The sequence below is a fragment of the Condylura cristata genome, unplaced genomic scaffold (assembly GCF_000260355.1).
Source record: "Condylura cristata isolate star-nosed mole 26May11 unplaced genomic scaffold, ConCri1.0 scaffold00009, whole genome shotgun sequence".
Classification (NCBI taxonomy): Eukaryota; Metazoa; Chordata; class Mammalia; order Eulipotyphla; family Talpidae; genus Condylura; species Condylura cristata.
The window spans coordinates 41,575,162-41,589,060 of NW_004567110.1; the positions used below are offsets into that span (position 1 = coordinate 41,575,162).

General features: G+C 37.3%; 1 protein-coding gene across 1 annotated transcript in view; it reads right to left on the reverse strand.

Annotated features, from left to right (window-relative positions):
* Positions 1–13,899, reverse strand: part of ZFHX4 (zinc finger homeobox 4) — a 177,394-nt gene that overhangs the window by 21,535 nt on the left and 141,960 nt on the right. The window contains exons 5-6 of the mRNA XM_004679786.1: positions 10,355–10,423; positions 2,340–2,456 (exon numbers count right to left, since the gene is read on the reverse strand). Coding sequence (XP_004679843.1) covers positions 2,340–2,456; positions 10,355–10,423 — 186 coding nt within the window. The remainder of the gene's footprint in view (positions 1–2,339; positions 2,457–10,354; positions 10,424–13,899) is intronic.

Below are 13,899 nucleotides of genomic sequence, written 5' to 3' on the forward strand. Positions count from 1 at the left end.
AGCACAACAGCTTATACAAACATAGTCTTCCTAACATGTGTTAATTCCTTCCTGTCTAAAAAATTCTGTGTTAAAGTGGGGTCACACTTCTATCCTATCTAGTACATTAAAATAGTGATTAATTAACAAATTTGCTAGCATTTTTTGATATTTATAACTGACAGAAGAAAAAATTATACATGCATAAGTGGTTTATTCAATCATGAGAAATATTTATAAGGAACAAAGTCCCTGTAATTTTTTTTTTTTTACCTAATCGGATACAATTTAGAAAGCAGAAAACTTAAAGTTCATGGTTCGTGTTAGCTGTCAATAACAAGAATTGTCTTTAAGTCAGAAGTTTCAAGGCTAAATATTTGCATCTCAGTAATTGTTTGAAGTCAACACTAAGTGTCCATTTTTGTTCCTATAAATATACCTGGGGAGGCATTTCTTCAGGGATAAAAATCTGTTTTAAGTAACTACCATTATGCAATGGTCTGTATCCTCTCATATGCCTGAGTCTTGTCTAGATGGTCCAATTAGACACCCAAGAAAGGACAATAACTCATCAGGCCATTAGGGAGTGATTGAACCCATTATTTATGCAGAGCAGCAAACAGCAGTGGTGGGGATAGAGCTTGCATCTGTGGTATGTCCAAGCAAGACTCCTTCCTCAGTGGTAAGATTAAAACCATTTTCGAGGGAGTTCCAGAGTCCAGCCTTCACAAGGTATTAGCTATTTAAAACCAAGCATAATGTCATATGACTAAGTACTATGTGAACACTCAATAAATGCTAATGTGTATCTGAGTGTTAATGGGGAGATAGTTTCCCATCTATTTTGGTACCAGTGGGAGAAAGACACCGCTGCACACAGAGTCCTGCCCTCTCTGAAGTGGTCAAACGGCCAATCTTGATGAGGTTCACCTTAGAGAATTAATAAACTGACTACTTTGCTGTTTTCAATTCTTTTCAAGTGAGGTTTAGAGGGCACTATCCATGACCTTAACTGATCACTCAGCACTTCAAATTCCTTGTTAGGGACCTCAGGAACCGATTTACTAATATACAGCTATAACATCTTTTTTACATAGCTTTAGGCTCAGTATCAACCTTAGGTCTTCTTTGTTTAAATCAAATTAGAATCACATGCTAGCCACTGCGTCCTAGACACAAATTTAAATGACATTTTCGCATGACTCCTGAAATAACCGCTGAAAAGTGTAGTGGTGGGAAGCAGGGATGCCCTTCAAGTAATTTTTGAAGGAAATGCCAAACTTGGATGTTCGAAGACTGAATTACAAATATGGGATGATTTAGGTTTAAATAAACTTGCACATAAAAATGATATTTTTTGCATAACCCAATGTCTTCATAGTGAAAACAAGCTTCTTTATATGCAGCTGTCACTGGAATTCAAGGAAAAGATAGATGACTACCTGAAACTAATAGGCTTGAACTCGTTTCAGCACTTCTTCTGCTTCAATGAGTCCAACATAATAAAACTAGGTATAGCGTGCAGCAAAAGTAGTCAATGTAATATTCATTGCGACCATAGATTTCCATCTCATACATACAAAGCATGGATGAAGTCATATATTTGCCAAATCAAACACAAAAAGAGCCTTAGGTATCCATACCAGATGCTGGCCTAGGGTTTGTTTGTGCACAAGTAAATGTCATGACAGGAAGGTTTGTTTTCAAAGACAGTAGCTTTCATTACTGGGATTTGTCTATTCTAGAAGATCAAAATTACCGAGCACCTAATCCCTTTTCAATGATATTTCCTCTTTCTTAGGCTGAATCATCTGTAAACTTTTTCACAGGATTTTGTTTGAAATGCCTCAAATAGATGCCCTTAAAAAGGGCAAATTCCTGAGTGTAAGTTGTGAAGAAAAAAAAAAAGCAAGAAAAAATAACATTTATTTTTAGGGGTACATGGTTAGGGGGGTTGCATGTGATTGAATGAAAAAATTCAAGTGATATCTAATCCTGTGCTTATGAAAAATTAATATGCCATCAGAGGAATCACAAGTATAGCTAAGATTAATGAAAGGCGCTTAAAAAATTACAAGCACACAAACTGATTTGATTAAAAAATAATCTTGCTGGTCGTCCTGTAATATTCTTCAACTTATCCACATCTATTCTGTCAGATGGTTATGATTAAAAATAGGTCAATGGGAGGCTACTGATAGAAATCACATGCAAAATGCACATGCATTGAATAGTAGTGGGAATGTTCAGACAGTTTAAAATGAATAAAAGCTTTTAATAAGCTTGGGAAGGGGGAAGGAAGGGCTGTTTGCAGGGAATGGGGGTGGAGGAATGAAAGGTGAAAGATTTGAGCATCTTACCAGAGTCTTTAGTAGAGTTTTTGCCTTCAGTATTGTCTCTCTCACTTGTGTCTTTCTCATCATCCTCAGCCACTGAGGCAGGTTTAATGGCTCCTTCTGCCTCCTCACTTCGTTCTTCTGTTACAAAAGGCAGACTAGTCAGTAAACATCGAAAACCCCAGAAAAAATACACAATAAAAATAAACTACATGATCATTTAAAAAGTTGGTTATCTATGAATCACCTGCAGATATTCATTCTCAAAAGCCCTGAAATGTATTCAAAGTCTGTATGAAGAACCTGCTAAGTATACCACTGCAAAATTTTATCTAAAGCTACTTCTTTTTCGTATCCATTGAGAAAATGTGCCCATACTAAATTAAGATGAAAGAAATCATTTGAAGTAGTTTAAGTTAGAAAAGATTATAAATGGGTGGAAGGTAACTCTGGCTTTTCAAAAGTAGAACCTTCTGGATAACATGGTGAACTTGGGTAGAAGGCAGAATCAACCAAAGTCTAAAAAAAAAAAAAAATCTTAAATAATTTGAAAGGGATGGGTTAAATGAGTCAGGTGTTATTGTACTCTTGACTCCCAACCCCAGAGGAATTCTTTGAAATCTGTCATGGTAAGATCTCAAAAATGCAGTTATATTAGGACTTTTTTTTTCTTCTGTAAGAGGAGCTGTACAGGGCATAGGATATAAGAACATATACCTCTCCTATGACAACCGCATCACTCCACACCTCATTCACAGGTTCACACCAGCTAGATTACATGGAAATCCTCACAGTAACTCAGCTCTATTTAATTATTCTGTAAATCTTAGCTATGCTGCTGCTGGTGGATTAATCTGTTTATGCAGTTAGCCTCTATGCTGGGTCTGTGTAGCGCTAATCCGTGAAAGGCCCACTGTTCTCTTTCATCCTGCGATCATTTGTCTCTCACTGCGCTGATGTCACATTTTAATGAATTTTTAGCAATCTGAGTAATGCCAGATAACCAGACTTGCAACTCCCCACAGCATGGCATGCTGTTTTCATTGCAGCACAAAAAATAAAAATCATATTCCCTGTTCAGGTAGGAATTACATAAATTAGGGAAGAAGGTAAAATGGGATTTGAAGCACCAGGCTGCTCAATTTCATAAAATCTTTAATGACCATATAAATTAACCCTGGAAAGGCAAAAGGTCATCGACACACATTTGCATACACTCTTCTATTTGCTTTTGATAAGCAGAGCTTTTATGCTGAGAACATGATACAATTAACCCTTCAATAACCATACAAAACGCTGCCATGGACATTTTAAGTGTCAAGCATTAACTGAAAATTACACACTGCATAAAATTTTCATTGCAAATGCTATAGTGATTGAAAGGGGAAATCGTGGCCCTCTCCACACCCCATGTTTTATTAATAATGCTCTGACAGCAGAATGAAATATCCTCTGTCATATGTAGCAGCTGAGCACAAAAAATAAATAAATAAAATTGCTCTTTAGTGCCTCACTGGCAGCTTGCTCTGCAACTGTGTAAGCAGGAAAACAGCAAGCTGGGGAGGTTCTGGGCTCCATATAGGGGACTCCAAAATGCTAAGGAGAAAAGAAGAACCTTTAATGCATTTCAAATAAGGTGTTGTTTCAACCTGGAATACTTGAAGACACCATACAAATCCATTTAGTCCACAGTTGCACTTGCTGCTGCACAATAGCAGACTGGGGGAACCTAGGTAGGGGGCACTGGTTATCTGGGGTGTTGGGGGTAGCTTTTCTTTAAGGCAAATACCTGTGAAATTTTACTCTAAGCCGAACAACATTGCTTATGGCTCTGGCCTGCTTGTACCTGGCAGTGGTAATTAGTGATCAAGTCTAGCTACCTCCTCCCAGCACCAGGTCAGGCCTGGAGGGGGAGGGACGAGGGTTGGGGTGAATGGGCTGGCTTGGCTTGGGAGGCTGCAAGACTGGGATCATCATCACCCACTGGGCTGTGTCCCTCCCAAGTCCACACACAAGATGCGGTATCCAGTGTCAGGCCTGCTACCTATGACAGCCCATGGCAATTCCTTTTCAACTGGTCCTGGGAAAGGGATGCAAGACTTCTTTGAGTAGATTTACTAGACCTTTCCCCCAGGGCTGGAAAATGAAGTGTCTGAGTGCTACTGAGTGTCCTTATCTTGAGGGGACATAAAATTGTAAGGGCTATCGCAACTCACATTAATAAAACATTGTGTGTCAGGAGAAGAAAATGAAAATTATGAAGGTACTAAAAGAAAAACTACAGTATAATCTGGGTCTCATCAGACAATTTTTGCAGGGTCCTCTTCTTCATTTTCTGGTATGTGTTTTAAGTGTGAGAGAAATTCCCAGACATGTTCTTCTATACATCACTGTGGTGTCTGACCTCAGCCTGACCCTGCAACAGTTTGAGAAATCTGAATGTGAACAAAGACTCTGTGTCAGCAGCAGGGAAAGATTGTGGGGTAGACTCTCCTCATCAACTTAATCGCAAACAGCAGTTCTGAGGCTATAACTTTGCCTGGCTCCTCCAAGCCACAACTCATAACCTCTAGAGGTGGATTTGCCCACACTGCCCCTGCTTCAGCGACACCCCCCCTTCTTTTTTGTTCTCTCTTTGAAGTAGGCAGGCAATTAGCTCTAATGCTCAAGCAATTCAGACCTGTTTTGTGGTTTAGAAGGTGAAAGCTGTTTATTACAGGTAAGCGCTTTGGAATAATAGAACTTTGCAAATTTTTAATCATGCAAAAAATAATCAAAGGGTAACTTAAGTACACCATAAACTTTCAAATAAGTCAGAAAAAAGGTCACTTTGATTCTTAAAGAGTTTTTGTTTAATAAATAGACTTTAGAGTCGAGAATATTAATGTGGACAGATCACTTTCTCTAAAAAAAACAGGTTAGATCTGGAGTTTAATGAAACCGTGGCTACAGTCTAATTTTTAAGTACTACATTTCCTCAACTGCAAAATGACATAAAATGTAAGATTCCTTTTAGGAAGAAATATATATATACATATCTATATATCAGGAGAGATAAAGCATAGTACATGTGAATATACATTGTACATAGCAAAATACATATTATTTATACAAAGCAATATATTTGACATTAAATAGAAGGACACCCTAGAACTGAGGGAATTACATTAAATTCCACTGCCTAAAATTCCCAAATTGCTAAAGCAATTTTTATACTTATCAGTATGTTTCTTCACTAATTTGCTGTACGTAATAATAATGAAGGTTTTACAGCATTTCATAATACTGCTATGTTCACAGGACATATATTTAGTTATTCTTTTGCCTGATGAAATATAGCAAATACAATATTTAGTAATGGTAAACTTTATGATATGAAAATACTTGAGCTGAACATTCGAGTCTAGCAGACTTCCCAATTTTAAGATAAATGCAAAAACATTTTTATTTTTAAATGTTTTAAAATACAGGAAATGATTAAATAATTCTATAGTCTTATTTACAGAAGTACATTTAACTTTTGCTAGCATTTTTATCATGTTTAAAATGCTCTTAAAAGTTACTATACTGGCCCTCCCTGGTGGCGCAGCGGGTTAAGCACAGCACTAAGAAGCTGAAGCCACTTCTACATGAGTTTGATTCCCGCCTGCCCCGGAGGTGACCACATGGCGTGGCAGACATCTCCTGACCCACCCGCTGCTCCCCTCAGCAGTGTACTTCGTGGATTTGCCTGTTCTGCTCCCCACTCTGTCTCTGGTGAAGCCTCTCACCACCCCTGAGCCTCTGGCCTATACCCCAGTTGAGTATGCACAAATAAATAAATCTTTTAAAAAAAAAAAGTTACTATACATATACACATAAACTATATTTAAAATAAGGCAGTGGGGGGGTGGAGCAATACAGCAAAATGAGTCACAACAGACTAGTGGAAGACTTTCTGTGCCATGTGGTGATGTAAACCTGAATGGTATGATCCTATAGCTCTAAATCAAACACAGTGTTGTAAATGGTGTTACATAATAAAAAACAACATTTTTTTTTCAACAACTAGCTTATTTTCATTTAAATAAAAACAACTGCAAAACCACTATGGTATGAAATCATAATATTCAATTCCTAAGCACATCTACTTTAGTGTTATTCCTCTCAACTAAGCACCAGTCAGTTGTGTTTGGTTTCCACTGCTTTATCACACAATTAGGTTTGGGTAACTCAAAGTTGTCCTTTGAGTCTTCTGAGGAAAATGTATTATTTTTAATCTCGCGGAATGATTACAGAGAAAGGAAAGATAGTAACTTAAATATTTTTAGTTTTATATATTATATATTACATCTAATATATATTAGATTTCTTTAACTGGTTTGAAACCTCCCTGGTGGTGCAACAGGTTAAAGTGTAGCAGCACTATGTGGCTAGCCACTTTAGCTCAAGTTCCATCTGTTGCCAGGGAGCTGACCCATATGGCACAGACCTCTCCTGTCTCATCCACTGCTCCCCTCCACAGTGTATTTCAGTCAATCTGCCTGTTCTGCTCCCCTCTCTGACTCTGGAGAATCTTCTCACCACCCCCGCACCTCTGGACTATACCCCAGTTCTGTATGCATAAGTAAATAAATCTTAAAAAATCAAAATGACTGGCTTATAACAAATCCTTTCTGGACTTTTCCATTGTTCTGTCCCTGCCGCCATCACCAACACTGGCCCGATCTATATTCCATATGAGCTATTTTTTTAATATGAGCTCTTAAATCTGACTTCATCCTAAACTTCTCTACATCTCATATGCATTTCACCCATCACTAAGTCCTATTATTTATAATTCCAAAATATTTAGCTTACATTAAACCCATCTACTTCTGTATATTTCCACTGCCAGTATCACTGTTTACCAATATTTTGTAATGGTCTCATGACTACAATTTATTTTGCACATCTCAATAAGGGCAACCCACTCTCTTGACAGAATGACTTCCCATTTCACTTAGAATAACACATCAACTTCCTTTGTTAACATGATAAGGTGTTTGTCTACCTTTAGGTATGACTTCACCTTATACTACTCTCCTTTTCATTCCCTAATCTCTCCCCCACGTTAGTGTTCTTTCTCTTTTTGGGGTATGGCCAAATTTTTACTATCTGTATCTGGAATATATTTCTGCAGACTCTCCATAATTGGCTCTTTCCCATTATTTAGTACTCAGCTCACCTGATAATTCCTCAGAGAGCTTCTCAGACCACTGCTTCTTAATAGGTGCATTACCTATCACACAGTAGGGGCCCTCAGCTTTTGTGGAAATCACTACCACCTGGAGGGCTTGTCAAACCAAAGATTGCCAGGCCCCATCTCCTGGGTTTCTGATTAGGTAGTTAGGGGGTGGAGCCTAATAATTTGCATTCTTACTAGTTTTCAGATGCTGCTTATATAAAGGCACCAAATGTTGAGACCATCTATCACAATTATCTCTCTTTTTTTTTTAAAGATTTATTTATTTTTGCATACAGAATTGGGGTACAGACCAGAGGCTCAGGGGCGGCAAGAGGCTTCACCAGAGACAGAGTGGGAGCAGAAAAGGCAGATCAACGAAGTACACTGGTGAGGGGAGCAGCGGGCGGGTCTGGAGAGGTCTGCCAGGCCATGTGGTCACCTCCAGGTCAGGTGGGAATCGAACTCATGCGGAAGTGGCTTTAGCTTCTTAGTGCTGTGCTTTAACCCGCTGCACCACCAGGAAGGGCCACAATTATCTCTTTCACATCAATCATTAAATTTATTGCAATCTGAACTTTTTATATTGAAATATTGTCTAAAAACAAGCTAATGCTTCTTTTTCATAATTTATGTTTAGTAATTCCTGGCATTAAGGTTTTGAGTAAAATGATTCCAAGTTTTCTTATTTGTGATAACTAGGGCTATTGCATGACTTTATCAACTGAAATGTAGAAAATGGAATAAATGGTTTTCATAAAAGAGAAGTTCGATTTGGAATTTTTTTTACACATGCACATAAGTAAACATACACGAACCACTTACAAGCTATTTGAAGAAGCACACTGAAAATAAACGGACATGAATAGTTTAGCATGGAAGAGAAAGAAAGTTTATTCTTTTAAAAAAATTTTGTATTGGCCCTCCCTGGTGGCGCAGCGGATTAAGGCACAGCACTGAGAATCTAAAGCCGCTTCCGCATGAGTTCGATTCCCGCCTGCCCCGGAGGAGACCACATGGCGTGGCAGACCTCTCCTGACCCGCCCGCTGCTCCCTTCAGCAGTGTACTTCGTCAATCTGCCAGTTCTGTTCCCCACTCTGTCTCTGGTGAAGCCTCTCACCGCCCCTGAGCCTCTGGCCTGTACCCCAGTTCTGTATGCATAAATAAATAAATCTTTAAAAAAAAATTTTGTATATAATGTAAAATGATCACCATGATAACTCTAATATTATTGTTAAGTAGCTTCATTGTAGTATTAAATTTGACTTCCTTGTGGGATAGAGATGAACATTTTCAGAAAACATAGACATATCTACATATAAAGCCTCTCAGATTGATGTGGCAATATGGATGCTGGTATCTTTGTTTATAAAACAATGGATAAATGTACTAACAGAATCTTTTTTTAACTTAACATTTTTACCATAATCTAGATTTTTGCAACTGACACCTAATCTCGTCATTAATGGTATTTTCTGATTGACTTGTTATGTTTATGTGAGGGACAAATGGATTCATGCTAGTATATCTCACCTATGTTTTCTGTTTTTTCAGGGGAAAATAACATAAATTTCAAAAAGTATTCATTGGACAACAAAAGTAAGGGTGTTTAAAGATTTTTTTTTAAGATTTATTTATGCATACAGAACTGGAGTACAGGCCAGAGGTGCAGGGGCAGTGAGAGGATTCACCAGACAGAGTGGGGAGCAGAACAGGCTGACTGACAAAGTACACTGCTGAGAGGAGCAGTGGGTGGGTCAGGAGAGGTCTGTCCTGCACCATGTGGGTCAGCTCTGGGGTGGGGATCGAACTCATGCTGAAATGAGTTTTAGCTTCTTAGTGCTGTGCTTTAACAAACTGCGCCACCAGGGAGGGAGGGCCCTAAAGAATTTTTTTTTTTTAAAGATTTATTTATTTGCGCATACAGAACTGGCTCAGGGGTGGTGAGAGGCTTCACCAGAGACAGAGTGGGGAACAGAACAGGCAGATAGACGAAGTACACTGCTAAGGGGAGCAGCGGGCGGGTCAGGAGAGGTCTGCCATGCCATGTGGTCACCTCCGGGGCAGGCGGGAATTGAACTCATGAGGAAGCGGCTTTAGATTCTCAGTACTGTGCTTTAACCCGCTGCACCACCAGGGAGGGCCTAAAGAATTTTTTTTAAGAAGGAATCTTGACATAATCTTGGAGAGCATTTTCCTTGCAAAATTATTTTAAGTACTTCAATACCTATTATGAAGGCAAGGGGATTTTTATAATCACTTTTGTTCTACAGCACACATGTTATCATTCCAACTGTATAAATCTGGAAACTGGGATCATGCATATATAGAGGAAATAAATGCAGTATATAGTAACATGAGTAAATTTTCTCGCACATTATCTGAATATAATACAGCTAAGAAAGTACAGCCACCATCTTTTCACATACATATATAGGGGAAAGGTAGAAGGCCTAGTAAATGTATCGACATGGCTGTACAAAATCCAAGCAACTGGTAAATTTCCAAAAATAACTCCACCAACCAGATGGAGTGTGACTTGGGAAAATGTAATATCTGACTGATTGACCTATACTTCGTATAAAACTGGCCCTTTGGGTAAATCTTAGTGTATAAATATAGGTATGAGAAATTATTCAGCAGAAGTTAGTTTTTACTTTATATCTGCTTTCACGTGTTGGGTATATTTGCCTTTGCTTCTAACTTATTTGTATAAGGGATCTGAGAAGATCTAATTAAAATAGTCCAGAGAGATGTGCATTATGTGATTTATTAGAACAGCAAATTTAATTCATTTAGGATAAGCAAGATTTTCAGAAGGAAGAACCCAGTTACCTGAGGTTGCTCTTAACTGCTGTTCAGTAAGATCATCCTCACATGTTCTGGCTCCCAGAGAGGCAGCTTCTGCAGAGGACATCAGAGTGGAATGGAGTCAGCATACCAAACAGTCATTGCCAATATCACAAGAACCCAACATTTGCTTTCAAAGAGAAAAGCATCAGGTAGAACTCAGATGAGTCTCTAGCACATCTTACATCCTAGTGAACAATAGTTGGTAAAATGAGTTTAGGGAGTAGTAAGTAGGCTTAGAACTAATTCTTGATGATCAGGAGCACAATGCAAGGAAGACTGATTTTGTTTCTTGGATATTTGGCTAAGCCAGCATTGATGGGTGATGTGTCATAATGATGGTGACACAATGAATAAATCACAAGTAGACTCAGTATATGATAGCTGATATGAGAGACCAATTTAATATCAGATACTTGTGGAGGAAACCCCTGCAAGAACATGTGCAAGTCACCAAAAAGAGGTATCATTATTCTGATCTCTTATTTGATTTCCAGAACAAAAGTACCAACAAAGCTGTGTTTGGCTAATTTCAACCCCAAACTCAAATCATTATTTTCATCCAAATGCATACATCATTTTTGGTCCCTATTTTAGAGAAAACTATAAAAAAAAAAAAAAAACCTGAAATTACTTTCAACAACTCATTCCTTTGCTATTCCAAGTCATCACACACTGTTGATCCCATTTTGCAATGTGTCTTGTATTGTTTCTCTATTCCCTCCATCATCTTCTGTTGCCTGACAATTTCAATAGCCTTCACATCAATCTCCCTGTCTCAAAGTTCTTGTCTTTCCAACCTAATCTCTCATAATATCTCAAGAGCTGTCTTTCCAGAATACAGAACTGCTTGAGTACAAATCATGGCTCTACTATTTTCTACGTATGTGGCCTTAGGTACATTACTTCACTCTCTAAGCATCAATTTCTTCATCTGTAAAATCCAGATGTGACTAAATAAATGATCAATAGTGATAAGAGAAAATAACATACATTTTACACCCTGATATGGTCTTCAAAGTAAGAAAAGGTCAGAACTTATTGAGAGGTTAAAAAAAGCTGTCACACAATTCTTAAGCTGCCAAAGGGAATCATGTTTAATTTTTCTTGGCAATAGCATCGCTGGTTGATTCTTAAGACTTTAATTAAACAAATAATTAACCTTGAAAATAGAAGTGCATACCAATGCACTATTATTGCATTTATTAATTGTTTTTCCTGCTGAGTACAAAACCTTTGGCCTTTGGTGGTAATAATTTTAAAACAATGTGATCATAATAAATACTCCATGCCCCTCTTTCAACAACAACATTGTGTTTTCTTGTAACTGTAGCCTGAATTAATTTTGAAAGGAAGAATTTATCCTCAGTCCTTGTTTATAAATCCAGAAATAACTTCCAAATAGACCACAGCATTGATGTTCATCCAACATGTCACTTAAGAAGTCCAACTTCTTCCACTTGGCGACCTCTCATGCCTTCACCAATGTTGTTCCTTTTACTCTGAGTACCTCTTTTCCTTCAACCTCAAAGTTTATTCTTCCATAAAAACCCAAAGTGTCACTTTGTCTATGACCCTATAACAACTAGCTTATACATATGTTTCAGCACTTATCACGTTGTATTGTGATAATTTTGATGTGATTTGTTTATATCTTACCAGTAATTTGTGAGTTCCTGAAGAACAAATCTTATCTTAATATTTACATATTCTCAACTAAAACACAATGAGGCATATCAAAGTAACTTAGAATACTTTTATGCAAAATAACAAATCTACATCCTGTACTCTAAAAGAGAATTCTGAAGAAGAAAAATTTTTAAAAGCTCAGGATTTCAAATTCCAAATTCTTTCAGTTATACAAAACACAGATACTAATTGCTGTTACACCTATGTGTGTATGATTGTATGTAGAAAAACATTTCTCTTTTTCTCTGGCAAAACCCCCCACAATTTATCAATTAATTCTTACCACTTTACTATTCACACAAACACTTTAATATATCAAATATATATGTTCAACTATATATTAGCAGTACCTATCTGAATTGGACCATATAAATGCTACTCCTTAAAGATTCATGAAAATAAAAATAACAATAACTTACGGAGTTTGTATCTTTGCCAACTTCTTGGATAAGATATTTGACATTATATTATAGTCATATAATCCGCACAATAAAATCATGAGGTAATTATTAATCCTTATGGTATATATCAGGAGACTGGGGCTTTAAAAAAATTAAAGTAACTTGCTTCTAAATAAAAAAGTTTGGAGACTGAAATAGAACCCAGATCTGTCTGGTATAAAAAGTTGTGAAATTTCATATGTGTTTATATGTATTATGACATTATTCAGGAGCCTGCAAAGGTTTTCCCTAGTCTTTTTTTTTTTTTAAGATTTATTTATTTATGCATACAAGAGCTGGAGTGCAAGCCAAGAGGTGTGTGTGTGTGTGGAGGGGATGTTTAAGAGGTTTCACCAGAGACAGAGTGTGGAGCAGAACAGGTAGACAGGCAGATCACTGAAATACACTGCTGAGGGAAGCAGCAGAAGAGACAAGAGGGATCTGCTATGCCATGTGGGTCACCTCCCTGGCTGGGAAACGAACCCATGCTGCAGTAGTTGCTGATAGCATCATAGTGTCGTGGCTTAACCTGTTGCACCACCAGGGAGTTCACAGTTTTCCTAGTCTAAGAAAAGGCCAGAAATCAAATGAGGAGGAAGAAAAGAAAAAATTTTCACCATTGCTATGAAAACTCTAATATTTCACAACACATTTACATTCCTTGAATATAAAATGAAACAAGTAATAGTTTTGTGCCACATTGGGATAAATTCATGTGAAAGAAATTTAAGGAAATGTACAAAACTTCAAAACAAGAAACAGTAGCTCACAAATTAGGTCACATAACACTAGAAAGACATGGAGCTGGCACAGGTGACAGCGACTTGTACAAATCATTTTATAAAGGAGTGTAGTTCAGTATGCTACAGAATTCTTTTATACTCAGTATGTTGCTCCTCTTATACAAATGACATAAATATTTTAATAAAGAAGCTCTTAACTTATCAAATGAACTGATTAGTCTATACTTTTCTGCCTGTGTGAAATGAAATGTTTAAAGCCTCATAATGATACATAGCATCTTTCAATATTTCACTTTAATGATTGCTCCATAATAACAAATCTGACTGCTGTTAACATGCTCTGTCTCTTTTGCTGGTGATTTGATTAGGTTACTAATTTGTATTCTCCAGCACTGATCTTACTTGTTTAATACTACTTCAAAATAATACCACTTCCTTAGTTTTTCCAGTAGTCACTCTCTGCTGTCAATATGGTGATGATCCCTCATTTGAAATAGGTCTGAAATTACTCGTTTTATTAACACAATGCAGGCGTAATCAGCTGCATTTTCTGTGGAATAGTACATTGATTGTTACAATCATCATCATCAACAGTTTAGAGTATTTGCTCTGTCCCAGGTACTGACTGTTGATGTCTTTTATATGTATTAGGATACCC